The sequence below is a fragment of the Pipra filicauda genome, unplaced genomic scaffold (genome assembly GCF_003945595.2).
Source record: "Pipra filicauda isolate LSUMZ 115617 unplaced genomic scaffold, ASM394559v2 scaffold28_size6257848_pilon, whole genome shotgun sequence".
NCBI lineage: Eukaryota > Metazoa > Chordata > Aves > Passeriformes > Pipridae > Pipra > Pipra filicauda.
In genome coordinates this window covers 2,645,775-2,671,928 of record NW_024104409.1, presented here as the reverse complement: position 1 = coordinate 2,671,928, position 26,154 = coordinate 2,645,775, and the positions used below count along the sequence as shown (strand labels likewise).

General features: G+C 40.8%; 1 protein-coding gene across 1 annotated transcript; it reads right to left on the bottom strand.

The window, feature by feature from the left end:
• Positions 1-2,259: 2,259 nt before the first annotated feature.
• NUFIP1 (nuclear FMR1 interacting protein 1) lies at positions 2,260-26,131 on the bottom strand. Its single transcript, XM_027720345.2, has 10 exons — positions 25,461-26,131; positions 25,114-25,199; positions 23,880-23,984; positions 23,187-23,249; positions 22,778-22,854; positions 16,170-16,262; positions 12,328-12,590; positions 9,224-9,352; positions 8,095-8,327; positions 2,260-4,946 (listed from the first exon to the last, which is right to left on the bottom strand). The coding sequence occupies exons 1-10, from the start codon at positions 26,071-26,073 to the stop codon at positions 4,611-4,613; spliced, it is 1,998 nt and encodes a 665-aa protein (XP_027576146.2). The 5' UTR covers positions 26,074-26,131; the 3' UTR covers positions 2,260-4,610.
• Positions 26,132-26,154: the final 23 nt, after the last annotated feature.

Sequence of the window (26,154 nt, the reverse complement as noted above, 5' to 3'; positions counted from 1 at the left end):
GTTTTGGTGGTTGCTGAGTTTGGACTTTCCATTCAATCCTTGATGCAGTCCATCAACTTTTGCAGACAGGGCAGCCCGTGGGGTCTGCCTGTTCTTGCCATTTCACTAGGGCCAGTGCTTTCAAAGTAAGTATTCTATACCAAGAAGTAATTTTCAGCAGCACATCCATTTCAGCCCACGGAATCCCAGTGCTGCTGACGCTGGCAAGCACCTCTGGAGATCATCCATCCCAACTCTCACTCACAGCAGGTTCTGGCACAGCAGGCTGCTCAGGGCTGCAACCCTGGGTTTTGAATATCCCAGGGATGGAGATGCCATGACTTCTCTGGGCAAGTTAACTGGCACAAAAGCACAGCTTTGTGCCAGTGCTTGACCTCTCTCATAGTAAAAATGTTTCATCCTATACTTAAAAGAAATTTCCTGTATTTTTGTTAGTGTTGCTTTTCTCAAGTCTCATCCATGGACACCCCTGAGAAAATCCTGGCTACATCTTCTTTACTTTGCCCATCAGTTACCTATCCACATGGTACCCATCCTCAAGCCTTCTCTTCTGCAGGCTCCCTCAGCTTCTCCCCATAAAAAAGATGCTCCAGTCCCTTCATTATCTTTGTGCCATGCACTGGACTTGCAGTATGTCCATGTCTTTCCCATACTGGGCAGCCCAGCACTCAACCCAGCACTCCAGATACACATTACCAATGCTGAACAGAGAGAAAGGACCACTTCTTTCAACCTGCTGGTGACTGATCAAAACCCTTTGAGCCTCGCAGTTCAGCTAGTGTTCCATCTACCTCATCATCCACCTACCTAGCCTCACCAATGAGGATTTTATAGGACACAGCATAAAAAGCCTTGCTAAATCTACAATAAGCAATATCTATTGCACCCCCTCAGGCAATCAAGGAAGTAATCTCTCTGTAAATGACCATCCAATTGATCAAGCCACGCTGACTAAACCCAAACACTTTCTTCCATGTTAGATTATTAGAAATTCTTTACTGTGAGGGTGGTGAGAACTAGAACAGGTTGCACAGAGAAGCTGTTAGACGCCCCATCCCTGGAAGTCTTCAAGGCCAGGTTGGACTGGGCTTTGAGCAACCTCGTCTAGTGGAAGGTGTCCCTGCCCATGGCATTGGGGTTGGAACTGGGTGATCTTTAAGGTCCCTTCCCAGACAAACCATTCTATGATTCTAGGATTGTATTTACTATGTCTGGAAATGGTTTTCAAGCTCATCTGTTTCACCTTCTCCGGGGTCAAGGTGAAGCTGATGAGCCCATAGGTCCCAAGATCCTCCTTAACTGCTATTTGTTTTCCTACCAGTCCTCAGAAACTTTCTCCAATTGCATTTGCTTTTATAGGCATTCAAGAGTAACCTCACAATGACACAGTATGCCAGATAGACAGCCTAGGGAATACAGTATTCCAGCACAGGTTTCCGCCTTTGACAGAACAATCTGCCCAAAGAGTCTGTATTTGTTCCTCAACATTTTTTAAATATCTAAGACCTGCTAGGACTGTATGACTGTAATTCAAAAAAATTATTGCACCATATGACTTGGATTAGCAGTCACAGGAACAAGGGGAAATATGAGGGACACCCAGTTATGACAGAGAATCAGAGCATTGGCAGCAGGGACGTCTCTCTCCCTTTCAAGCAGGGCTAACGAAACTACCTCATCTCTAGTGCTTTCAATGCAAAGACTGCAACATCAACATGTAAAATCAGTTGCAAAGACCCTCACTAACCAAGAAATCCTACAGAGTAGAAATGCACACCATTTGTTTCCCTTACCCTCTCAGGAGCAGCTGTGCTGTAGTACAAGTGATTTTGTTCACAGCCAAGCCTAAATTGCCCAAGCTGCACCACCACAACTGAGTAAAGTCTGATTTTTTTCTTCCCTCTCTCAACTCTTCTAGCTCAGTAGGTGAGAGGGATTTAAAACAAACAAAAAGAAATCCAAAGCCCAAGGGTACTGAATTTAAACTAGACACCCACAATTACATTTTCAGTAGCTAAGTTATAAAAGAAGAAAGATAAAAAATAAAATTTCAGAAGTGTGAAGGTTGTCACTGGAATATTTTTATCTAAAGTGAGTCACAAAGACTGAGCAGTAGGATTCTTTTTGTCCTAATAATACTGCAAAAAAACCCTTAAGAAACTATCATACCCCAAACCAAGACAATGAGAAAGCTAAAAGCTACACAAAGCCTAATAAAGACACTGGCTCCTGCAGCATGTCAGAAACAACAGGCTCTTCTTACACAGACAAAGACAGCTATTTTATTAGAGTGAACAAAATGCACCTCTCCTAACCCTTAACAGAAAAGCTGCAGGGACCAGAGAAACCTGCAGGCATTTGACAGTACCAGAAAAGGTCATTATGGCAGCTTTCCTATACAAAGGCTGAAACCAAAGTACTAAGAAAGCACATTCTTGATTAGTAGGAAAGGGCATGTGAAGTCTGAACATGGCCTGGAAGAACAGGAAAAGATAAGTAGGGAAGAGGAAGGTACAGAGACCTACTCACAGACCAAGACTGCAATTCAGGGTTTAACATCACTGCAGTGTATGTCTCCACGTGTCTGCTGTATGAGTTGGTGGAAACGGCCTGTTATGAGAAAAATAGCAATTCCTCACGTATGCAACAAGTCCTAGATTAAAACTTTCAAAAGATTTTTGTCTGACAAAGTTTTTGGTTTTGTGTGAAAGTTTAATATTCTCAAGTTGTAATGACATAGTATAAAGAAGTCAGGGTAAAGGTTTTGTCTTTTTAAACATAAGGTCAGAGTGCACAGTCAAAGAAAGCTCTGCCATCACCTCAATACGGACAGTATTGTTTAAAGTGCAATTTAGTAGCAATTTTAAGACAACTATTTCTTTTCCTGCAGCTGTTACCCCTGCTTTCAACAGCACTGGTACCACTCCACTAAAATCAGGTTCTGCCCAAGTGCCAAATCTCCATGGCTGAGGGTCCTTTGCTGGTATATTCATTGCAGTAAGAACTGTAAGAGCCAGAGGCAAGTCAGTGAGATTGAGAGAGCTCGTGAGATCATCATGGGAGGAATGAATCATCTGCCTTGGAAATATAAATGTTTATGATCACTGCTTCTATTCTGCACATATATTCTCAAGATACACAATTTTACAAGGGTGTTGATATTTATATAATTCCATAAATTTAGACAGTGCATTACAAACACAATATGTAGTTGTAGCTATAAATAGCAGAGCAGCAGGACTGAATTTTCAACTCTTTCTTGTTTTCTATACTCCACAAATGGGATGTGTGGCACAAGTTAAGGAACTAAAGAAAAGAAAATACAGCTATTAGGCAATAAAAACTCATGTGAGTCTCCATATTTTAGATGGTGGAATGGAAGGCTAAACATCTACCAAAGAAAAAAAAAAAAAAAAAACAAAAAAACCAGCTCCCAACATTTAGCTGTAACATTACCATGACTAAAAGACAAAGAGCAGATTCTGAAGTGGAGGTTTTGAGAATAGATTATTTTCATGGCATGTTTTTGGTGTCAATGTGACAAACTAACACCTGCCTTCGACAAGAAGCATTTTGGCAAACAAATGCACAATGTAATCAAAAGACTAAGCTTGTTTCTAAACCTTGGCTGATGCTTTTTTTTTAGTGCTCACAACACTGTGGCTGTACGCACAAACCCACGAAAAAAACAATTGCTAGGTGCTGTAGGAGCATCATATCAATGTACCAAGGAAGATATTCTTCCAGAAGGCCAACTAATAAATTCTCAATGCATATTAAAAAGGGACAAGCCAGTAACTCTTGGTAAGCTTTCTAAACTTAGTATTAAGGATTTGCTTCAAGAGTTAGATTTGTCAGGCAATAACTTTAACAGCAATTAAGGCCTACGGCTTAATACTGGGTATCTGATGTAAACCAGCAACCTAGCACTGATGCAAGCAGTTACAGTATATTTATTATTAATTTTGTAAAAAAGGCTTCTTGCAGCAGCCTGCACCCTTATTTCCATTTCTTGGCTCAATTAATAAATAATTCAGAGAGGAAGAGATTGCATGGTGTAAGCAGTACTTTTAGAGGTCAGTTATATGTTACATTTAATTTCTTTGTTTAACACTGGATATATTAGAATTATACTGGATATATCTTTTAACAGCTGAAGTAAAAAAATATGTGCACTGAATCGTCATTTCAAAACTACACTGAAATACTTCTGGACACCCAAGATAGGCCAGACACACCAGGCCATGACTTCACGTGAAGATCCCTCCTACCACAACACTACTTGGCTCTGGTGATGGACTGACACACATTTCATAAGAAGGTAAAACATTCAGAGCTCTGAAGCTCAGAAGTGGGGCTTTCTGCACCTACTCTAGGGAAGGTCATACTCTGTGCCACTGCTGCCTTTGTGCCATAGGGAAATGGAATTGCTGAACATGGATGCTGTTTTTCCAAGGAAATGGCCACCTTAGGCAGAACAGATCAGGAAAGTGGTTTTAACAGCTCTCACTGTGTACTTTAATGATTTTTTGTTATACTGATGTCTTTCAAAAAGCATCAGTTGGGTAGAAAATGTAAGCCTTTGCTTTACTGTCCACAACAGACATCCTCTACGGTGCTCCTTCACACTGAATTGATGGGGTTTCCCATGTGTCCTCATCTGCCAGGTGAACCATCTGTGAAGTCTGATCCATAAGTTCTTTCTCATCCTGGGCTATTAATAATGCATCTTCTTGTCCTCCTGCTACCTGAAGGTCAGAGCTACGGGAACAATTAGATTCATCGAGTTTGTCCATTGAAGACATTGTAGTTGTAGAGGACTGTTCAGTTGCTGTTTCAGCTTGTGGTTCTGCTTTAAAATGAAGTCCAAACATGTTATTTCTGATGAGGTATCGAACGCACTGCAAAATCACATTCCTTTCATGTCGGATGTCCTGGGCCAGTAACTGGAAATAAAAAAAAGAGAAGATGATCTATTGCTCTGTAGCTGATACAAGATGTGTGGGTCTACTCAGTGATTTCCTACGTCTCTGAATTTAAATAGTTGGCTCTCACACACAAGTCCTGGACACACAGGGCTGGAGACTGCCATACAGACACAGCAAAAGAAGGTCGGGTATTCTCTCCTTTGATGCTTTCTCACCACCTGACTCGGGCTTTGGCAGAGTCAGCAAGCACATTTGATAGCACTACCACTCAGCCTGCTGGGCTGGGCCATCTACAGGCTTGCTATCCCCTCCCTCAAATCAGCACATGCTGATCAGACCTCTTACTGCCCCAGTTCAACTCAGCAGCCAGAAAAAAACGAACCTGACAATTAGCAGCAAGTAGTGGGGTATTCCAGGATTTTCTACTGTCTGTTTTTTTAGTGGGGTGTGTGTCAAAAACCGAGCAGGCTCAGCAAAGGGCACAGTACAGCAGAGAAGAGGTGGGTCCAGGCACCCAGAGAGGAGGCAGTAGGCAGGGAGCTGCCCCTCTGGGCAGAAGCAGGCTGTTAGAGCAGTGAAGGCTGGTTTGCTCTAGTGATAGAGGCTCATAATGGCCACAACTAGATGAAAGAGGATGAAAAATAGTCACATGCCCAAAGTACACATGTTTAAGCATTGTTCTTTTGGCACCATTGAAACAATAAGGTAGCTAGAACAAGCTGACATATATGGTGTTATCTTTGGATTAAGCTGTCATCTCAGTGTGCTCCGGCGGCAGAGAACATCACTGAATATACTTAAATACGAGAGATTTCCTTCCCAGTTATCTGACTGTAGATTGAGATGACAATGTTCTCGTATCATGGACTATAATACTAGGCCATGTATTCCAGTACTTCAGGTTAGCAAGTCTATAAGCATCTATTACACTTTCTAAGTTATACTGTATCTGTAATTTAATATCCGATGCATTTTTAATTTAAATCCCCTATGAGTAAAAGATAAATACAAGGAAAGAGCATGTTTCATCAGGTACCAGATGTACTGTGGATTTAAACAGCAGTAACTGGTTTGGGCTATAATACACCAACCTAAATCTAGTAGCTTAAAGTGCTAGAGGCCTCCCGCACCTCCTTTAACCTCATTGAAGTTCATTTTGGTTGTAGGGGGAAAAAAAAAAAAAAGCTATCAGCCAGGGAGCTGAAGGAACTTTTGTCATTGCAAGTGTCAGAATTAATACTCTGAACAAACAAAAGATTTGAAGCAAGTGGCTAAATCTGTAATTTCCTGATCATTTGCAGGAGAGCTGTATTACACATTGCAGGAGATCTGGCTTAGTTTGGCTTGAAACGTCACAAAGCAGCTTTTTTTGTTGTTATAAGTTTCAACAGTGTTTAACCAGCCACTTTTAAGTCTGCATATTTCTACTTAGACTAGCTGTTGAGAGGTGTTACAAGCAGCTGACAACTAAAATGAGCCTTCGGGAACCTTCCATCTGAACTAAGAGATGTCCTTTAGGGTAGAGAAGGGACAGTGTAGTGTTCTCTTTGTCTGACTGGGAGAAACTGCTGAATTCCCAAATGGACAAATTAAGGCACAGATGGGATGCACCATCACCCTATCAAAGACTGTATCTTTGTATTTTATTTTTTAATGTAGGGATGAGTATCAGTGGAGTGATACTACACAAGCTTTTTATTTTGTCAGCATAGAGAATGACTAAATACACATTACTATTTGCACGGCTACAATAAACATATTTTAATAATGCTCCAACTCACTGCAAATGACTGCCAATAGATATCTGCAGCTATTCTCCTACCACCCCCCCTTTTATCTGGATGCATTTTGTAGAATTTCAGCCTTGCTCCCTCTCAAGGTTTTTACACACTGACCATTTCTGATGACACTGGAAGCCTACCTGCAAGCCTCAGGCACTCCTCTATAATTCACAGCCACAGTACACTTCCGTTAGCAACAGCTTTGAGCAACATTAAAGGGCAAAAAGCCCTCACTAAAACGCAACTTTAAAAATGGACTACACTGGCAAGCTTCAGCTCAGGCTTTCTTGTTTTGCCAGCTTCTCTCAGCATGTGGGACTTCATCTGTCTTTCTTCCAGAGTTGTCACTGCTTTGATCACCAACAACTTTGAAGAGCAAGAGATAACAGCAACTGCATGCTTAGGGAGCTACACAAAGGACAAACACTTCCTTTTCAGTCATTAGGAACTTTAATTCTTGGCAGCGGTGGTACTATGTGCTAAAAAGACTACCAAGGGATTTCTCCCACATCTGCAGCTTGGGATGTACCTTATCAGGTATCTCTTGCCTAAACATCCTGTGCTATTTCAGAGCCCTGATGTCAGTGCCACCCTGCTTTCTCCTGTGTTTTGCCCATAGCAAGTTTTCCCTTGATGGGAGAGCTTTATGCTGCTATTTACAGAAGGCAGTCTACCTATCTCATACTGGTTTTGAGAAATAAATGCAATAAAAGCTCCAAAATTTTGTTGGAGCTTTCTAAAGAAAGCCACCAATGTTTGTGGCCAAATAGATTGCTTTGTGCTACTCCTACAAACCTCTTTTTACCCTTCTGAGACACCAACCTGTTGCTCTTCAAGGTGCCAGTGGTGTCCTTTCCTCAGATTGATCTAAACACACCTACAGAGAAGAAACCCCTGTGCGCGCAGGTTGGAGCTCAACACCACTCTGTAGTTTAAGTCACCAACATATTTATCAACAAGGTCTCTTTGCATGTGGAAAAAAAAATTGTGTCTACTCCTTGACCAGAGGAAGGCAGCTGAATAGCAAAGCTGAGAGCAAAGGGAAGAAGATCAGAACAAGGCTGATGGGATTACACACAAACAAAACCCACTGGATACTACCACAGGGAAGGGAAGAGAGAGGAACAAAGGTTTCGTTCTTTGTGCAGCTCATGTAAGGCACATGACTGTCATCTCGTGCTCACCAGTCATTACCTGAATGCACACCAGGGTATTTCTATTTGTCTATTTAAGCATCTACACCTTCTCCAAGTGAAACATTCACTATTTTTAAGACAGACCCTCTGCTAACAGACTGCTCTAACTTCCCACAGGGAAGAAAAGAACCACTCACAAATAGTTGTACTCTTGCACAGGGGGCATTATTTTAGCACTAAGACTATTACCATTTCCAGCAGAGTTGGACGGCGCTTTGGAAGGAGAGGTAATGTTTTCTTGCCCCAGTTATCAGGCCCTCTGGGGGGACGTGCATTTGAATTTGAGCTTCTTAACTTCGTGCCTGCATATTCCGGACGTTTTTGACTTGGGTTTTGACTCTGAGGAACATAAGTAGTTTGAGGCATATTTCTGAGCACAGCCTGGTTCTTCTCAGCTTTTGTTGCAGTCTTGACAGGGATTTCTTAAAAGAAAAAGAACACACTTTCATCTCAAACTCAAAAGCCTCTTTAACATGCTTATATCCCCACACATTGGCAGTTCGTTAGTACTATTCTTGCTCACATAACCTCATGTGAAGGTGTTCAAGGTTTACTTGGAGGAAGGGAGGGGTTTATTTAGTTGGGGTTTTCTTTTTAAATACAAAGAATAATCTCTAAACATTCACAGAAATGAAAACAAGATATTTAAATTCAGCAATGTAAAAAGAAAAATAGAAGGAGTAAGAGCTGAATGAGATTTTCGAACCTCTGCCTTCTTACAACTTATGAAGTACATTACTTCTGCTTCACATTATAGCTTGCTGCAAATTTGGCTGCTGAGAAAATCATAATAAAATTAGGGCAGAGGATGCCCAAGTTCAACTCATGGCCTGCTAGATGCTCTCTAACTTTGGGTAGGCCATCCTGGGCAAGTAAGGCACAGTAACTATCTGCAAAAACAAGCAGCAGCAGCAATTCTTCACCATACACTGATGCATACAGTCAGAGAAGCACAAAATACAAGTACTAGAGTTCGTAGTCTTACTGCAACACCCAGCAGCCTTCTATGGAAAAAGCCCTTAAGGACATGGAAATTAGTTCACAGCGTGAGCATAACAGCTTTTTCCTGGGACTATTCAAATATGATTTGAAGCAAGACTGAAAACAGGTTGCTTTTTTTTCCCCAACTAGGGGGGAAAAAAGGTTTGGAAAATTCAGTGACATGCAACCTAACCAAAGACATTTTATGCCTCCCCTCCCAACTCAGGACACGCTGCTGATAAAAGGCAAGCAAAAAACCCGCATGTCCTGCTTGCGCAAGTCCACATCACTGCGGTGTGACATAGGGTAGAAAGGGCAAGGATGTGCTTCCACGAACCTTCAGGCTCGCTGTCGGATGCGCTGCCATAGTTGACCGACAAGGCACTAAGGGCAGAGGTCACCTGCTTGGGAACAACTGTCAGACCCAGCCTCCCATCTTCATCAGCTGTTTCGTCCTTGTCGGATTCTGCAGGGAAAGAAAAGGCAAGAAGGATTTTTTCCTAATAATCCTGCATACCAACAGCCACCCTTGCTGCTAAATCCCCGTCTTGCCACCACAGGAAGCCTGATGTTGGGTACCATTGCTCAGCACCATGGACTGAGAGAAAAACCCCACATTTATCTACCCTCTTCGGACATTTGCTGGCAAACTTGTGTCTCCGCTGGTTTACAGTCCTGCCAGCAACGTTACTGAACCAAAAAGTCTCCTGAACACAAGCTTGAGCTTTCTGCTTCTTTCTTCACATACCAAACATAATTATAGGTTTTATTATCAAATGTAGGTAAAGAGAGAGAGAGGATTTCATAATATGTTTTGAAGACTTCCTGGATTTAGTCCTGCTGGATTTAGTCCTGCAGATGCAGGGGCGTGGAGAAGGTTTTAAAAGCCAGTCAGGGGGAATTAAAAAAGAAAAAAAAAAAAGAATTCAGATCATTCATAGTGAGAATTGAAGAGCAAAGACATTTTTGGACAGTAAAAAAAGTTCATAAGGGACATTGAGAACCAAGCCTACAAATTAGACAATCTGTTTTCAGCAGTACTTCAGACCACTTGATGCTTAAATCCCTGCAGAGCATTATGGATGCACATGTAAGCAAAGTATTATACTCTGGAACCACCCCAAAAGAGAATACTAGGAAGACAAGAGGCAAGCAGACCAAGAATACTGAATTTAAGGATACTAGGAAAACAGAAGCCTAGAAGAAAAAGATCCCTAAAAATAAAAATGCAAAATTGTGATGGCTTTAGTTTGAAACAAAGGATCTATATGAAGTAAAATGTTGGAAAGACTCTCAGGTAAACACTGCCACAGTTAGCAGGAAAACTAAGAAATCCTTTTTAGTAATACACCTGCATACAAATTTTGTATTTTTTTTAAATGAATGTATATATGCAGACACATCCCTCCCACTACTAAAAACCTTTTGAAAAACTAGCTTCTTGGTACTTCTAGAAAAAGACTGGTTGCAACCTTATTTTCACAAAGGAAGAGTTGTGCCCTTTCCCATCCCCTGTATGTCTAAGCCTGCCCTGCGGGAAAGCTGCTTCACACTTCTAAGAAGATTTTACTGAAATTAACAGTTCTGAGATCATTATTTTGAAATCACAAATTTCTCTCTTTTAATATAACATTAGAAATTGGCAATTTGATTAATTGGGACTCATGATTGGTAAAACAACTTTTTGTTAAATACTCAGGTAATTTATCTAAACTACTTACCTGCTTCTTTTTACTTTTTGAGAAAGGTCAATTCTCTCTGATTTAGTAATCATGCCAGTTTGCAATTACATTCGCAGCTCATGCCAAATTCAGTGCATTTTTCTAATGGAGAACATATAGCACCTGCATATACTTATGCAATTATAAAGTACCTTTTACTTCCACTTATTTTGATTCATTGCTGCTTTTCTTCTATCTCGTCCAAAAAGTTGAGTGTATACTGTGGTTGGATGTCTTTTCTTTTTATTTTTGTTAAATTTTAAATATTTACCCTTATTTTCCTTTTTATAAAATTAAGAAAACACATTTACTGGACTACATTTTCTCTTTGAGAGTAACATATTTGGAGGAAGCATTGTGCACTACTGAGTACAACTGCCTGTTTCTAGTCAGTAGATTCCTCCAAGTTTTACACCTGACAGGTTCATCACCTTACCTTGTTTCTCCTTATAAATCAAGAGGAAAATTCTGTTTTCTCATCTTCTACTCAATTCCTTAGCTTTGAAGATACTAGTGACTAAACGGAACTTAAGTAAATTCATTAATTAAAAAATACAAGGTTTAAATACTCCAGAAAAATGTCATCTCATCATGGCTGGGCTTCGCGAACGAAGATTTGGGAAGGGCTCTACCCACGTTTGTCGCAAGCGCGCTGGTGGCTAAAAAGGCCAATACGAGATAGGCATGACCGGCTGCACCAGAAAAATGTGCCTTTACAGTAAAATCATGGATTTCAGTTGTATTATTTTTTTTAAAAATTCTACTTAGTTATATTGCAGTTTTTATTATCTGTTCTGGCTACATTTCTCAGTAGTCTAAAAAGCTGCAAACCGGGTTTAATAATGTATAATAAGCAAGTACTACATTCCTTTTCTGCCTATAGTAACAGAAGTTACTAGTTGTACTTTGGTATAATTAGACCTTTTATCATTAAGTAAAACACAGATGCTGCGGGGAAATACAGATATATTTAAGCATACTTAAGTTTCCCAACATGCAGAGATTAGTGCAATAAACAATTTGCATGGGGATGCTGAGTTCTTTTTCCCACTAACTGAAGATTATGTTTTCAAGAGGAAAAACTCAGCAAACATCTTTCCAGGGGATGTATTCTACACTTGTTGCTAAAAATAGCTAGACTATAAGTCAGCTTACAGGCCATATTCTAAGAGTACTGCACCACTGCTGATTATATTATAAATAATTATATCTGAAGAATTTATGTTGCTGCCAGCATGTGGAAACAAGACATGCTCACCAAAAAAACCTCCCAAAAACTAAGCAGCAATACTTCAGAGAACACACATATGGAGAATATCAAGAGTAATTATACGACAAAGAACAGAATTATAAGAAAAATACTGACATTTTAAGTAATTAATTTAACTCATACAAGGAAATCTATTTGCTTTCACATTCTAAATACTGTTATTTTCAAAACCACAAAGGAATATTTAATAGTCTTTAAAAAATAATTTGACTGCTGAAGCTTTATTCTTCTTCTAGCTTTCTAAATATTTTCTTATTTTACATGTTAGTTTAGCAACTTAAGTTGGTGTATGTCTTTTACACTATTATACGGTATTTACAACAGAATGTGTAATGTTGCACACAAACTTTATGTCAGACTTCCAAAACGGCGACTAGCAAGTAAAAGTTTTAGCATTTAAACTTAAAACAACTATTTAAAATAAAAGTTCTCCAAGTTCCTTCATCTTACCAACTTCACCATTTGCCAGAAGACTGAGAGGGTCCACGTCCTTCTCATATGCTTGACCCACCAAAGTCTCTTGCTTTTCATGTTCCTTTTCATACGTGCTGTTTTCTGGTCCATTAGCTTCATTTTGAGTTCTATGTACATGATAATCCCTACCATTTTTCCTAAATTTCTTCCAGAAAGGGCGCCATTGTCTTCTCCTGTGTCTTCCTTGATGCCCATGAGCCTCTCCATTTTCTGGAGGTTTCCACATCCCCTTCATTTTGCTGGAGAATAGAAACACAAATCTCAATACAAATGATAAGCTATGAGAATAAAATCAGTTGATGTAACCAAATGGCTCAGGCCCACATTTAAGGTTCAGCAACACATAATGACGGCAGGACTTACACCAGTTCTGCTAACATATGGTGACAGACCAGACAGGCAGTCACTGCTCATCTCACTGGTTGGGTAATGTGACAATGCTGGAACCTGAATGAACAGTTTGAAGTTCGCGACTTTTAGTTTTTAACAAGGCTAAGGGTACATGGGCTAAGAAAGTTCCTTGATCATCTGCAGTGGTGTTTTCATTTCAGAGAACAAAGACGACAAGTATTCCACTGACTTAAGCATTTAAGTAATTCAAAACAGTAGGAACATGAAACGAAAAAGAAAGCATCTACTCTAAGCATACTTCCACTGCTGAAGTCTCCTTTTTCTGGTTACAGCTCAGAGAAGCATCTTGCTGCAGCAAATCCTTTCAGCCATCTGACACCATCAGCTGCAAGATTATCTACTCTTGCCTGCAACTGATATGCCATTCATCTTTTCCATTCCAAGAAAAAGGAATAAAAGAAATGTCTATCAAGGTAAGGAATTTTTAAAAAACCTGAAACAAAGGAACAGGTCCTAAAATATAGGAAAAGCACAGCATGCTGGTTCCACTTATCTTCCGTGGTTTCATAATCTTCCAGGTTATCCTATAAACACAAAACATGTTTATAGGAAGATACATGGAAAGCTTAACAAAGACATTTTTTGACTTTGTTAAACTCTAGTCAAAGTCTGTAGATACAAGAACAAGCGTGACGAAGATAGAAAAGACAACCTAAATTTCCTGAAAACAGTTATTTTCAAGCAACAGAAACTTAATTCACCAAAACAACATTGGAAGTAATATCACTACATTACAACAGCAAAAAACACAAGATCTACTTTCCTGAATGAGCCCCATGGTTCATTCTGACCAGTACTACTTGCCTTAGCCTGACCTGCAGCATGGCAGAGGTCCTATTATCCCTAGTCAACCATGCGCCTCATGCTGTGGGATGCTGTATTGACAAAGGACTTCTTTTGGTTTGTCTTCATTCTGACATCTAAAACAGTCATTTGGTACCCCCATCCTTACTGAGTTACAAGAAACAGTGTATAACCACACTTCATTCACATCTTTCACCTATGCAATTTTTCTAGGCCTCCATCATACAGCCCTTCCAAGCCATCCACTACTTTGCTTGTACAGAAATGTTCCCATTACCAGCATTGCTCACTTCTATGCTTTTCCAAATCAATTAAGTCCTTCTTGAGAAGAGAACACGGCCTGTCATAGCAGTCAATATGACTTTATATCACACCAAAACCTATTTATTTTCACTCTCCAGTCATTTCACGACAGCATCTACCACTGATTGCTCAGCCCTGATAGTGTCACCCACCACAGTACAGTGCTCCCGTGGCACAAGTAGCAAGCCACTGCCTTCCTGTGCATCAGTCTCTCATCCACAAAAGATGGCTAATATTAGCTCCCATAATCAACTCCTTCTAGAGAGAAAACTGCATTTCTGAATTTGTACAACCAGGCTCTAAATTCAGCATGCTGTTGTATAACCTAAAAGATATTGAGCAAATATAAGTGTTGTCCTTGACCAAGGATTAAAAACAACATTTCTAGTTGTTTAAAGTTCCCTGGGGCCTCAAACACCTAGAAAGAAACCCCACAGTCACAAACATCAGCCTGGCATCTGTCTTCTACCATTCGCTCATGAAAGACATACTGTTCTTCGCTTCCCATTCAGAGGGGACAGAGAGCCATGCGCTATTACTCTGCTGTTGCAAGACAACAGACAGACTTTCAAAGTGGTCCTTCTGCATCTCTGATCTTACACACAAGGATACTGAGAATTAGCGGTTGTAAAGCACTTCAGAGAACCACAAATGGAAAGTGCCACAGAAGTGTTAAGCATCTAATCTTTTCTAAATCTTACTTAGCCATTTGCTTTAATAGTACAGCTTGCACAGAACAAGCTGTATTCTGTTTATTGCCTTGTGCATCAGTAAATTTGCCAGATAAGCACCAATTCCAGAATCTTTACTGTTGATATACACAGCAGAAATGGACAGTTCATCAAGTCTATACTGCTAGCAGCTCAGGGGAGGGAGGGGAAAAAAAGAGGAGATTTCTAGAATCAACCAGAGTAAAAGGTCACTAAGTGAAAGCAAACAACCTATAATTTTGAGGGCTTTTTTTTTTCCAAACAATTTTCCCGATATAATGCTACTAGTAAATGTAATAGCATGGAATTGCTGACAGACATTTAAGACTACATAATGCATCTGACTCAGAGCCACAGGAGTTAGCAAATAAACCTGCAGACATCAAACAGTTTGTTACTGTGACAAGGAAAACTCATCTTTGCTCATAAGAATCTCCAAACATAATATTATATATGTTTGCAGCTTTAGTCTCAAGGCCTAGGTTTGGTTTCCTGGGTCCAAAGCACTTCTGCAACTTTATATTCTTTGAAGAAGTTTTACTTCAGTCTTCTGTAAGTCTTTCCTTCCAAAGTTATGAAAGGTTGGAGGGGGCAGGTAAGTGTTGGATCTTCTGAAGTCCATGCTGCACCAAGGTAATTTGCACTGTCAACATTTAACAAATTAAACTAGCTTCTTGTTCTGCACTACTTCAACCACTTTACCACGGTGCAAGTTTTGTTTTGTTTGGCACCATCACCCATAAAAAAAGAAAAACCTAGGCAAGCCCCAGCTTCACTTCCATGCAGCAGCAAATGGCACTTAGCAAGAGCCCCTTAGGACTGAGTCTGCTCCTGCCTTTCAGCACAGTCATTCTAGTTTAAACAAGTGATATTTTAGGAATGTGGCTCATTATAACACTTTTTTTAAAAAAAAATCTTCCCACAGGTACTAAATGAGAGCTAATGAAGCTAGTTGGTTCCACCTAAGAATGATACTGAGGGAAGAGAAAAGAACAAAACCATACTGGAAATTAATTTATAAGGGAGAGAATGGATAAAAATCCATGACGAGAACAATGGTAGCAGACAGATAAGAAGAAAGAAGCAGCACTACTTAATTAATAATGAAAACTTTATGAAAATAAAGTTAAATCTTTCTCCCCTTTTCACTTGATTATTGAAAGGAGAGATTAAGAAGCCAAATCTGCCCATAAAATTTCTCCTGGCCATTTTCAGGCATTAAAGGATTAGACCACGTGGATTTATTATGCTGCATGAATTTTGTCCCCATTACTACTACTTCAGAGACCAAGGTTATGCTGATCTAATGAATGGCCACTAGAATGTGGTTTTCTCAAATAAGCCTGAGTACAGAATTAAGCAAGACTATCAGATTTTTAATACAGTTATTGTTTCATTTAACTGAAGTGGACTTTGAAGCACCATGAAGTAAACAAAAGAATATTACATCTGCAGTTTGTCACATGACTTGTCCTCTGTTAAAGGGCAGCTAGATTGTGTATACAGTGGGAGCAGTAAATTCTGGGAGACCACAGTAAGAGAGCGCACTTGTGAAGGAGGAAAGCAACAAGCTTGGTTCAAAACACTTACCCAAACTGTTGCGTAGTCAGCACTTCTCCCCTTTCCTCCTTCTGCGCCTGCATCGCCTTCTTCTTTTCAATATTGGCCAATGTAGGAAAATTCCTAGAAGAAAAAAAAAATTTCACTGGCTTTTAAAGGATTCACTGTACTTTCTCAATTCCCCCTTTACCAAACCAGCTTCCTCTATAAACATATATATAAACTTTTTAAACCTTTAATGGAACTTTAACAGACTGTTCCTCTCTTAAAAAGGTACCGGTGGGGAAAAGAAACCCAAGTGCATTTATGTTTACACATCCAGATTAAAAAAGAAAAAACAAAATTATCATGCTTAGAATTTACCAACCCATCAAACAAGCTACAAACAGTTTGATTACAGTCATTGACTCTCTGCTTGTTCCAGTACATAACAGCATCATTTGGTCCTCCAATTTTATTTTTACAGAGCTTCAACTGGATTATTTGAATGACACTAAAAGGCACAACATGCTTTTAGCAAACTAACTGCCAAGTTCTTGTAATATTAAAAAAAAAAAAAAGTTATAGGAACAGCTTCTGGGTGCACAAGTTTCCTTTAATGTGACAGTTTGGGAAAAGCACACGAGTTTCCTCTCAAGCAATATTCAGCATCGTGGCTGCACACTGACCTCTAGTTCACCAAAATTACTGCCTCTTTTTAATTCCAGCTTCAAGAAAAATTGCTAAGTCATGCAGATCAAAGGAAATCTACTGTTATAACCATCTCCCAAAACATCCCTCTCTTCCGTTCCCCACCTCCCTTAAAATCCTTTCCTACAGAAAAATGCCACACTGGCTTTAACATGCAAAGACCATAGAGCAGGCTTTTTACCACCAAAGCCCAAAAATGGCTACAGTAGTTGCTCTGTAAACATTCGTTAGCTAAATCTCAGTGCTTTGAGATAAAGATGGTAAATGAGAAACACATGCACATAGTCCCCCAGCTTCTGGATGGAAACACAAAGTATAAATATTTGATGTCTATTAAAATGGAGTAAAGAGAAACTCAGAACAGCTTCTCAATAGCTATCAAAAAAGACACATATCTTTCTTTAAATATTTAATCATATCACATGCATTTTCCCCATTTTACAGCATGAATGTTAAGTGTCACATTGATTCAAGACAGCTTCAACCACATACCAAGGGAAAAAGAGAAGCATTTTCTATGAGACAAACCTAAACACACTACAGAACTTGTCTCCTTGAAGAGGATTTGAACAAGAGCTGTCAACATCTATTTTCATTGGATTTCTCCCAGAAATCCGCCATACAGCTCCAGTGAGCACAGGGATGTGATGCTTTATCTCTGCTCTTCCCTGTTAGTTACATTTGTTCATCCCTGTTATAACACTCGCAGTACACAACAAATATGCAGTGAACTCTTTAATCTCAAGAGCTTCGCATTGACAAAGACTTCTGTGCTTGGCACCTCTCCACAGTTTTGGAATAAGGTGCTTTCCTTCACACATATAAAGGCTCGCAGGAGAAGAGTGAGTTATAAAATAAGTAGTTGTGCTCAAAAAACCCCCAAGCTTGTCATAAAAACTGGGTTTTTTTCAAATATAAGGGAAGACCCTAAATCCTAGAACAAAGGAGTCTTCAAAGTGCTCCAGTACTTATGCTGATTAAGGACATATTCAGACATGCTCTTGCAACATGATTTGAGACACGAATGCCTCCCACTTTCATTCCTATGAGTTACCACTCCCTCCACCAAGCCACCGTTATGGACTGCATGAAGGCTTTCAGTGCGATTCATTGCCAAGATCGACAGATTTCTCCCAAACCACCCTTCCAGTTGACACAGGCAGTAACTAACAGCTGGCGAGAGCTCAAGTCGCAAGTCCAAGTACACCCGCAGGAACACATCTGAAGGCACCTGTGGTGGCTCTGTTTATTTTCTCCAACTCTTTTTACTCACTCGTGCAGAAAATGTACCTATTGTGAGAGCACACATGCAATATTTAATTTCATTCACAATGAGCGACTTTATTCTTCCATCTAAGGACTTGGTGGGCAGTAAGCTCTAGACATTCGAATCCGCAGGTCATCAGCCGAGGCCTGTGGTAGACTGGGTTTACTCCTCCCCAGGTGTTCTGTGTTACAAGGCTGGGTTAAGCCCACCAGTGGGTCATAGTGGGACCTAGTGGGCCAAGTCAACTCCAGTTGACCTTGCAAAGATCAAATAGTCCAAAGAGGCCTAGACCAAAGTTACCCACCCACTCCAACGTACCAGCCCCAGTGCAATTCCAGAACTCATCAGGTACTGCAGCTCCCGTACAAAGAGGTCTGTGTACCTCCTAGCATTGGCTAGATCTACTCATGGAGGCAGGGAAATTCAACTGGACCCTATGTGAAGGCAGATGCCTACAATGGAAACATTATGGTCTTGAGGTAAAGGTTTATGGTAGACTTTGTAAACTTCACAATCTAAAGGACAGCCACAAAGTACTCAAGTGAGATCAAAAATCAAAAAGAGAGGAATTTAATCTTTTTATATAGAGAATTTTTATTCTGGAAGGCTAAATTTAGGAAGACTGCTTCTGAACATAGGTGTGACAATGCAGAAGGAAGAACCTATATTGACTGAATCTCTCCACATAAAAGGCCATGTGTTTAAACACAGTGAGCTGACTAGGGTTTGAACTCTTCGAAGATGGCATGCCCTCCTCCTTCCCTAACGAAATAAGGTTCTTAAAATGCTACCTACAAACATGACCGAAGTAGAAAAACTAGCCCAGCGCTTATGTCCTGCAAACAGCTTGTCAGAGCTTGAGTACAAACAGCTTCATCAGTCCCCACAAAGGCTTTACAAACCTAAGCAACTTACTGTAAAAGAGAGTTAAACCAGGAAGTGATGGTCTGGCACAGCAGATTTCATGAAACCAGAACTGCCTGAGAGGTCAGCCCTATTTCAGAGCAGCTGCAGTTTCCAACCATAGACACTTCTATAATCCAAATTGGAAGTTTTTCAGCAAAAATTGTCAAGATAACACCAGAAAACTGGTTTTCAAGCTGAGTATATTAGATATATATCAACAAAGTGAGACATGCAGGTAAAGGTTACCCTAAGCTTCCAGAGACAGGGAATGGTGACATTGAATCACTAATGTGTTTTAGTGAATAGATTTTTTATTTCAATAAGTGAGTGCACTAGCCAGAGCCATACATTCTTTTTATAGACCAGTGTACTCTATCTTGCTCACATAAACATCAGAGTAAACTAGCTCTTAGCAAGTAGTGAAAAAACAGAGCTTTGCCAATGTCTAACAGAAAAGAGACCTGTTTCTATAGCAGTTTACACAATGAATTTCTTAGTCAAGAGTTACACAAGTTTAACTTAATAGGAACAGCACTGTGACCAAAATGCCTCAATAATCTGAGCTGATCTTAATTGCATACACACAACCAAAGGGGGACATGGATAGCAAAGGGGACATGGATAGCCCAAAGGAAACAAAGAGACCCAATAGAAAGTTGAAAAAATCTTGGTTTAACTGTCCCACATCGGATTTTACCATGTTAGCTGAGACAGATTGCTAATCCATCCCTGCAGATCAGAGTAAACTTTATTGTATCTATGCTTACCTTGATCTACTGACACATTCCTTCTACTTTGCTTTGCCTTCTCTAATTTACCAGGTGCTAAGAAATTATTCTTCATATTACATATTTAACTACTATGAATGCAACACCAGGAAGGATTCCAAGCTACTCTAGAATTATCATTATTCAACTAGAGAACCACAAATTAATTAAAAGTGATGTGGTTAATGGTACTGGACTTCATTCATTAAGCACATGCTCAGCCTATGAGATATATTGCAAGGAAATACAGCAGACAATCCCTATCGGAACAAACCAACCCCAACAGATTAAAGAAAGCGGGGGAGGAGGGGGAGAATTTACAAGCAACACACAAGATGACGAAAATCTTCCAGTGTTGTATTAAAACCTAAGCAACAGCACATTTAATGATTTGCTGTAACACTAGAGCAGCCTTGCCACATTCTTACTAATAACCTTTGCTCAAGAAGAGTTGGTGAGAAACAGATGGGCTAGCAGACCCAGATCTCACTTGGGAAGAAGGGAAGGCAGCACTATCCCATTCTGACACATTAAGGAAATGTACTGCAGATAATTCCCTTTAAGCTCACGTTTAAGAAAAAATTTGCTGAAAACAGCACATTTCTCAACATTTGTAAAGGACAGGACAAATCAAAACAAGAAAAGTTGATGTCAGACTTCGCAACCATCTGTCTGCAAAACACAGGGAAACCCTAAGATCCCATGGAACTTTATCTCTATTGCTGTTTGCTTAATTAGATTGCTTGGCTCAGCAGGTTCAACAGGGAAACAGCATTCCAGCCCAGTATATTTCATTGAGAGATACTCCTTACCATCTCTTCTCCTTCCGCTACACGAGTAAGGCTGCACTTTAAACACAGGCTCTATCTAGAAGATTTTAAGCAGGATACACAACTGAGCAACACAGCAGCTAACTAAGAAGAAAAATCTCAACTCTATAATTATTTACAATGACCAAAAGAACAAGCAAGACAGGACGCAACATGGAAACACACATGTTAAATCACTGCAACTTAATTAGAAACAAACTACTAATGACCTAAAAAGATTCATTCTTAGCTCTGACTGGGGCTTCTAAAAAGAAAAAGATTTTTTCCTGTCACCATAAGCCAAGACTGCTTAATAGCTCAGACTCCCTCTGGTGTCCTTTTTTTTGTGTACAATGCAATGTTTACTGCACGTCAACAACAAACCTTCAGTACTAAACTGATGCTTTGCTGGCGACCCAATTAAAGCTTCACAAAAGTTCCAGATGGCTTTCTCTCTCTGCCTGTCCCCATCCCCCCTTTTTTTTAATTAAAAAAGGAAGGATGCTCGTAGAGCTTCCTTGCTGTACAAAGAGTAACAAAAGCCACCCAGGTAGTCATTCTATACCCATCCGTCACGGCTAAATAAGATGCCCACAGAAGGCTTGAAGTACCAAAATAAGGCACAGCACTACTCCATCTAGTGGTTTGGCTTAGACAGTCCTAATCCCATTTCGCCTTTTTCGGTTGGTGGTTGTGACCACAGGACTTTATTTCCTTTGATTTTACTGCGGTGCTGCAAGCAAAGGCTTTCAGCAACATTGTATCACAGCCAAATTATATTAATTTATAAAAAAGCAACAGTACCTACCATGAGATTCTTTAGAACCTCAGCAAAACCATCTCAAGCAGAGCATCACCCTTATAATTAACTGTAGATAAAGGCTGCTGCGACTCACAGCACCCCCTCTCTACATAAACAGTATCTCAATCACGATTGTACACTCAATTCCCACTTTGCTAATGCTCTAGTAAACAGTAGAGCACATACTGACATATACACCTTAAACATCACACTTAAACCTTAGAATCAACCACTAGACAGGAACTCTCCTGAACACCTCACAAAACAAAAAAATGTATCAAAAGTTGAAGATGAGTAGCAAAGACTCACTCAAAAACTGTACATGAGTACTGACCTTTTTCCTTGGAGCTACTATTAGAAAATTAGATGTAGGTTCCTGAAAAACACGACAGCAATATGCAGACTGAAAGCAAATAAAAACCAAGCCCTCACGTCTTTTGAATAAAAGGAAACCCTGGAATGAAAACTAACCTAACACTAAACCTGCCCTAGCTCATCACCACTGATCTAGAAATTAAATTTGTATGACAACCTACTCTGCATATAGGACTCCTGCTCAGAGAAACAAAACTCGTGCACTGATCACTTGCAAGACTATATTCTAAATCAGGAACAGAAGTGAGGAAGGCCTACAGTATCTTTCACCTGATGGAAAAGGGCAGATTTTAATTTGTTCAGTTCTGAGGAAAAAAAAATCTGTGAGATAAGGTCTATGGAAGTACAGTATGAATTTTTAAACACTTCAGTCCTGCTCAACAGAAAAAAGTTATAAGCTTTTACATCTAAGAATGAGAAATTACAAGAAATACTGCAAACAGAAGAACTTTACCTTGCACCCTATATACAATGTAAATTACACTACCTGAGACAATATCATTCATTGATGCTGTTCTCTTTCAGTAGAAAAGCGTCAAGCAATGCAGAAAGTCCTCAAAAATTAGGAAAACTCCCTGTTGCAATCTACTGGGACAACTTAAGCTGTGGAAATCTGCACACAGCAGGACAGATTACAATTATAGTCTGTACAACAGTTCCAGATTTTTTAACTATTAGAAAAACACCACATAAACACACATTTTGACTTAAAATGTGATCAGTGATCAGGCTAAGAGGAATAAGACATTCACCTAACCTGGGGTACCAGATCAAACATCTGGGAAAGCTACCTCTTCTCAGCTGATATTTGGCCTTCTATTATAATACTACAAATTATTATAGTCTCTGCAGCTCACACTCTCCTGCCTAAGGCATTCTGACACAGATTACTACTGCAGTTTTGCAGGGTCAGTGGAACAGCACAGCAGCAGCAAGTACATCCTGCTATTGCCCTTCATCTGTCATCTAATGATCGCATGGAGAAAATCCAGTAAAACAAATTCATAGGTCACAAGTCTTACCTTTTTCTTTCTTCTCTCCATCTAGCGATCTCTTCTGGACTATCTAATTTTATTCTTTTAGCACCCGGTGCGTGTGCCTAAGGAAGAAGTATTCAATGGTGTTTAAAAGGGGAAGGAAAAAAACAGGAAAAAGGAAAAAAAAAGGCATCATTATGTCAGCTATAGCAGTATCACACTGTTTTCACCTCCAAAAGTGGTGACACTGCACACAGCGATGACAAAATTAATCCATTAAAAAAAAACCCACGTAGTTTTCAACATATTTTCATTCGCTTGCCTTAAAACACATTCTACTCAGAGGTGATATATTTTCTTTCCAGATGAATGAAAAGAAACCACTGAAGAATGAGAAAAGGAACTATGGTAAAGATGGCATAGACTCATGTTTTGGACCCAGAGGGATACCTACATTTTTCCAGTGTATCTGAACTATCTTCTCATGTGCACTGAAATTGCAACCTTCTTCTGTGCACTGCAAGATAAGAGGGTGAACTTAAAACACACCAAATTACACAGACTATGAACAAGCATTTGAGCACACTTTAAACAAGCTCAGTGACAGATAACCTGCACGGTTTATTATATAGAATGTTTAAGCTACTCAGGTTCCAGACAAAGGCAACCGTAAAAACAGTAACAAGGGATAACATACTTTTAAATATAATCTGATTTTAGAATAACCAGTGCAGCCAATGTATCTGATAACTGGAGATAATGTGAAGTTTACCTAAGGGAAAAATTTGCAAGACACTCCAATTTCAAATTTTGATACTTCTTTGCGATAAAGTTAAATGTTAAATCTTTGCGATAAAATGTTTTCCACACAAAAATTGTACATGCTATACTGATATCAATGAATTAATTCCTATCACTTAGCAATACTTCAGAAGAAAACATTTAAAAATACTTCAGTAATAAAACCAAAAATACAACTAAAACCTCCCTTACACACAGCATTCAGAAAAAAGTCCTCCACTACTACTTCACACAGCTCTGGAATCTCTTTGCTAAGTCCTCCATTCACAGAGTGACTACAGCTAACTACTTATCAGGCAGAAGGTTTAAAATCAAAATGTGAATGAAAGAAGCCAAACTCTTCAACCTGTTTATGCTGTGACATATGTTCATCATACTTCTCCTGGTTTTGATAGCCACGGTCACAGGTATCACAATAATGAGAGAAAACTGGTTCTTTTTTCTTTTTAGTCTGGAGAAAAAAAAAGAAATAATCTCAAGATTGCAGTTACAAGATACTTCTATTTTTAACTAGTTGCAAAGCACTATCGTGAATATTTTTGTTAATAAAGCCATCAGTTACATATTTCAAAAGTTTCAAAGATAAGCTAACATAATGTGAAAGTTAAGTTCAAATCACTTATCTCCTAAACAAAGTGCGCTGCACTCATCTCTTCCACTACCACCTTTCAATCAAGTACTTCTGCAAATGCACCAGGCTAGCACAGACTTACTGAGGGCTGTGAGGCAAACTAGGCTACAGCTCTGAGTCTCTTCCCTATCAAGACAGACTATGACTGTCCCCACATGACATGTACTAGTTCAGAGGGTAGCACAGATTTTTCCTTCTCCCACTACACACATCAGTGTCATCTGGTTGTGTGGTCTTTACAATATCACAGAGCATTAATGTAATTTAGGCACTCAGGCATCACCACAGTAAGGGCGTTTCTAACTCTGTGTTAGAATTTGCTTGAAATGTATCTTTCAAGAGGCTCAATATTTACACACTGTCATATGTAAGGGCTGGCATATTAGACAAGAGTATGGGATCTCTATAGCACCATGGGGCAAGACCCCCAACATTGTCACCGTCACAGACTGACAAAATGGCTTGGGTTGGAAGGGATCTTCAAAGATTGTCTGGTTCCGACCCCCCTGACATAGGCAGGGGCAATCTTCCACCAGATCAGGCTGCTCAAAGCCCCATCCAACTTGGCCTTGAACACTTCCAGGGATAGGGCATCCACAACTTCTCTGCACAATCTGTGCTAGCCTCCCATCCCCTTCACGGTAAAAAAAGTCTTCCTTACATCAAATCTAAAACTACTCTGTTTCAGTTTAAAACCATTACTCTGTGTTCTATCGCTACAGGTCCTACTACAAAGTCTGTTCCCATCTTTCTTGTAAATCCCCTTGAAATACTGAAAGGCTGCTATAACGTCTGCCTGGACCCTTCTCTTCTCCAGGCTGAACAATCCCAATTCTCCACTTGTCTTCATAGGACAGGTGCTCCAGCCCCCTGATCATTTTTGTGGCGTTCCCCTGGATCCGCTCCAACAGGTCCACTTCTCTCTTGTGCTGGGGACCCCAACTCGTACCTTTGGCTTATTATTTTCTTCTGGACGTTTACCAAATGCAGAGACTTGCTTGCCTTGCCATTTCTGGGAGAAATTACCATTTCCACCTTTGGAACAGGGAAAAAAAAAAGAGCCATTTATACATACAGCTGGTAAAACGTCCCTCCTCCCTCCTACTACCTCGGTGGGCCCACTGAAGGGTCTAGAGACAATAGAAGAGAGAGGGAAGAGACGAGAGAGGGTTGCATGACTAGCATGCTTGGAGGGTCCTCCACCCCCCAAGGCTTCAGGACAGCCCCAGGCTCCTGCCTATGCAGGATGGGAAGGAGTCCAGAGGCCCACGGGAGGACTTCTCCCACGTCCCTCACCTGCATGCGGGCCCTGCGGTCGCACTCCAAAGGCCGGTGGGTGCCAGGCAGCGGGGGATGTGTAGTTATTAGGGGGCAGGTAGCTCTTGGGCTGTGAGTAGCTCTCGGCAGGCGGGTACCGCTCAGGCTGTGGGTAGTTCTGAGCAGGCGGGTAGCTCTCGGTGGGTTGGCAGTAGCCCTCAGCCTGCGAGTACCCTTCGGGCTTTGGGTAATTCCCAGCCTGCGAGTAGCTCTTGTCAGGCTGGGAATAGCTGTCGGTGGGAGGGCAGCTCTCGGCAGGCTGCGAATAGCTCCTGGCAGGAGGATAGCTCTTGGGCTGCGAGTAGTCCTCGGCGGGCGGGGCGCTCTGGGCAGGTTGCGAGTAGCTCCCAGCGGGCGGGTAGTTCTCGGCGGGCTCTGAGTAGCTGTCGGCGGCCTGCGAGTAGGTGTCGGCGGCCGTGTAGGTGCTGGGCGGGAAGCTGTCGGGAGGCGGGTATCGCCCGGGCGGCGGGAAGGGCCCGGGGGCAGCCCAGAAGCTCGGCTCCCAGGAGGGCGGCGGGCAGAAGAAGGGTGGGGGCATCCCTGGTGGAGGGAGCCCCGGCGGGGGCGGCGGGTACCAGGCGAAGGGGTTCATGCCGGGCCGGAGCGGCAGCTCGAATGCGGCCCCTGCCCCGCGCTCCGCTCCCGCCACCACGTGGGGCCACTCCGGCGGCCG

Excerpts from the sequence above, each read along its gene's own strand:
- NUFIP1 (XM_027720345.2), bottom strand. The coding sequence starts at position 26,073 with ATGAACCCCTTCGCCTGGTACCCGCCGCCCCCGCCGGGGCTCCCTCCA. Across the intron at positions 23,985-25,113 it reads AAGAAAATAATAAGCCAAAG|ACTAAAAAGAAAAAAGAACC; the intron begins GTACGAGTTGGG and ends TTTTTTCTCCAG. Across the intron at positions 23,250-23,879 it reads ATATGTCACAGCATAAACAG|TGCACAGAAGAAGGTTGCAA; the intron begins GTTGAAGAGTTT and ends CTTATCTTGCAG.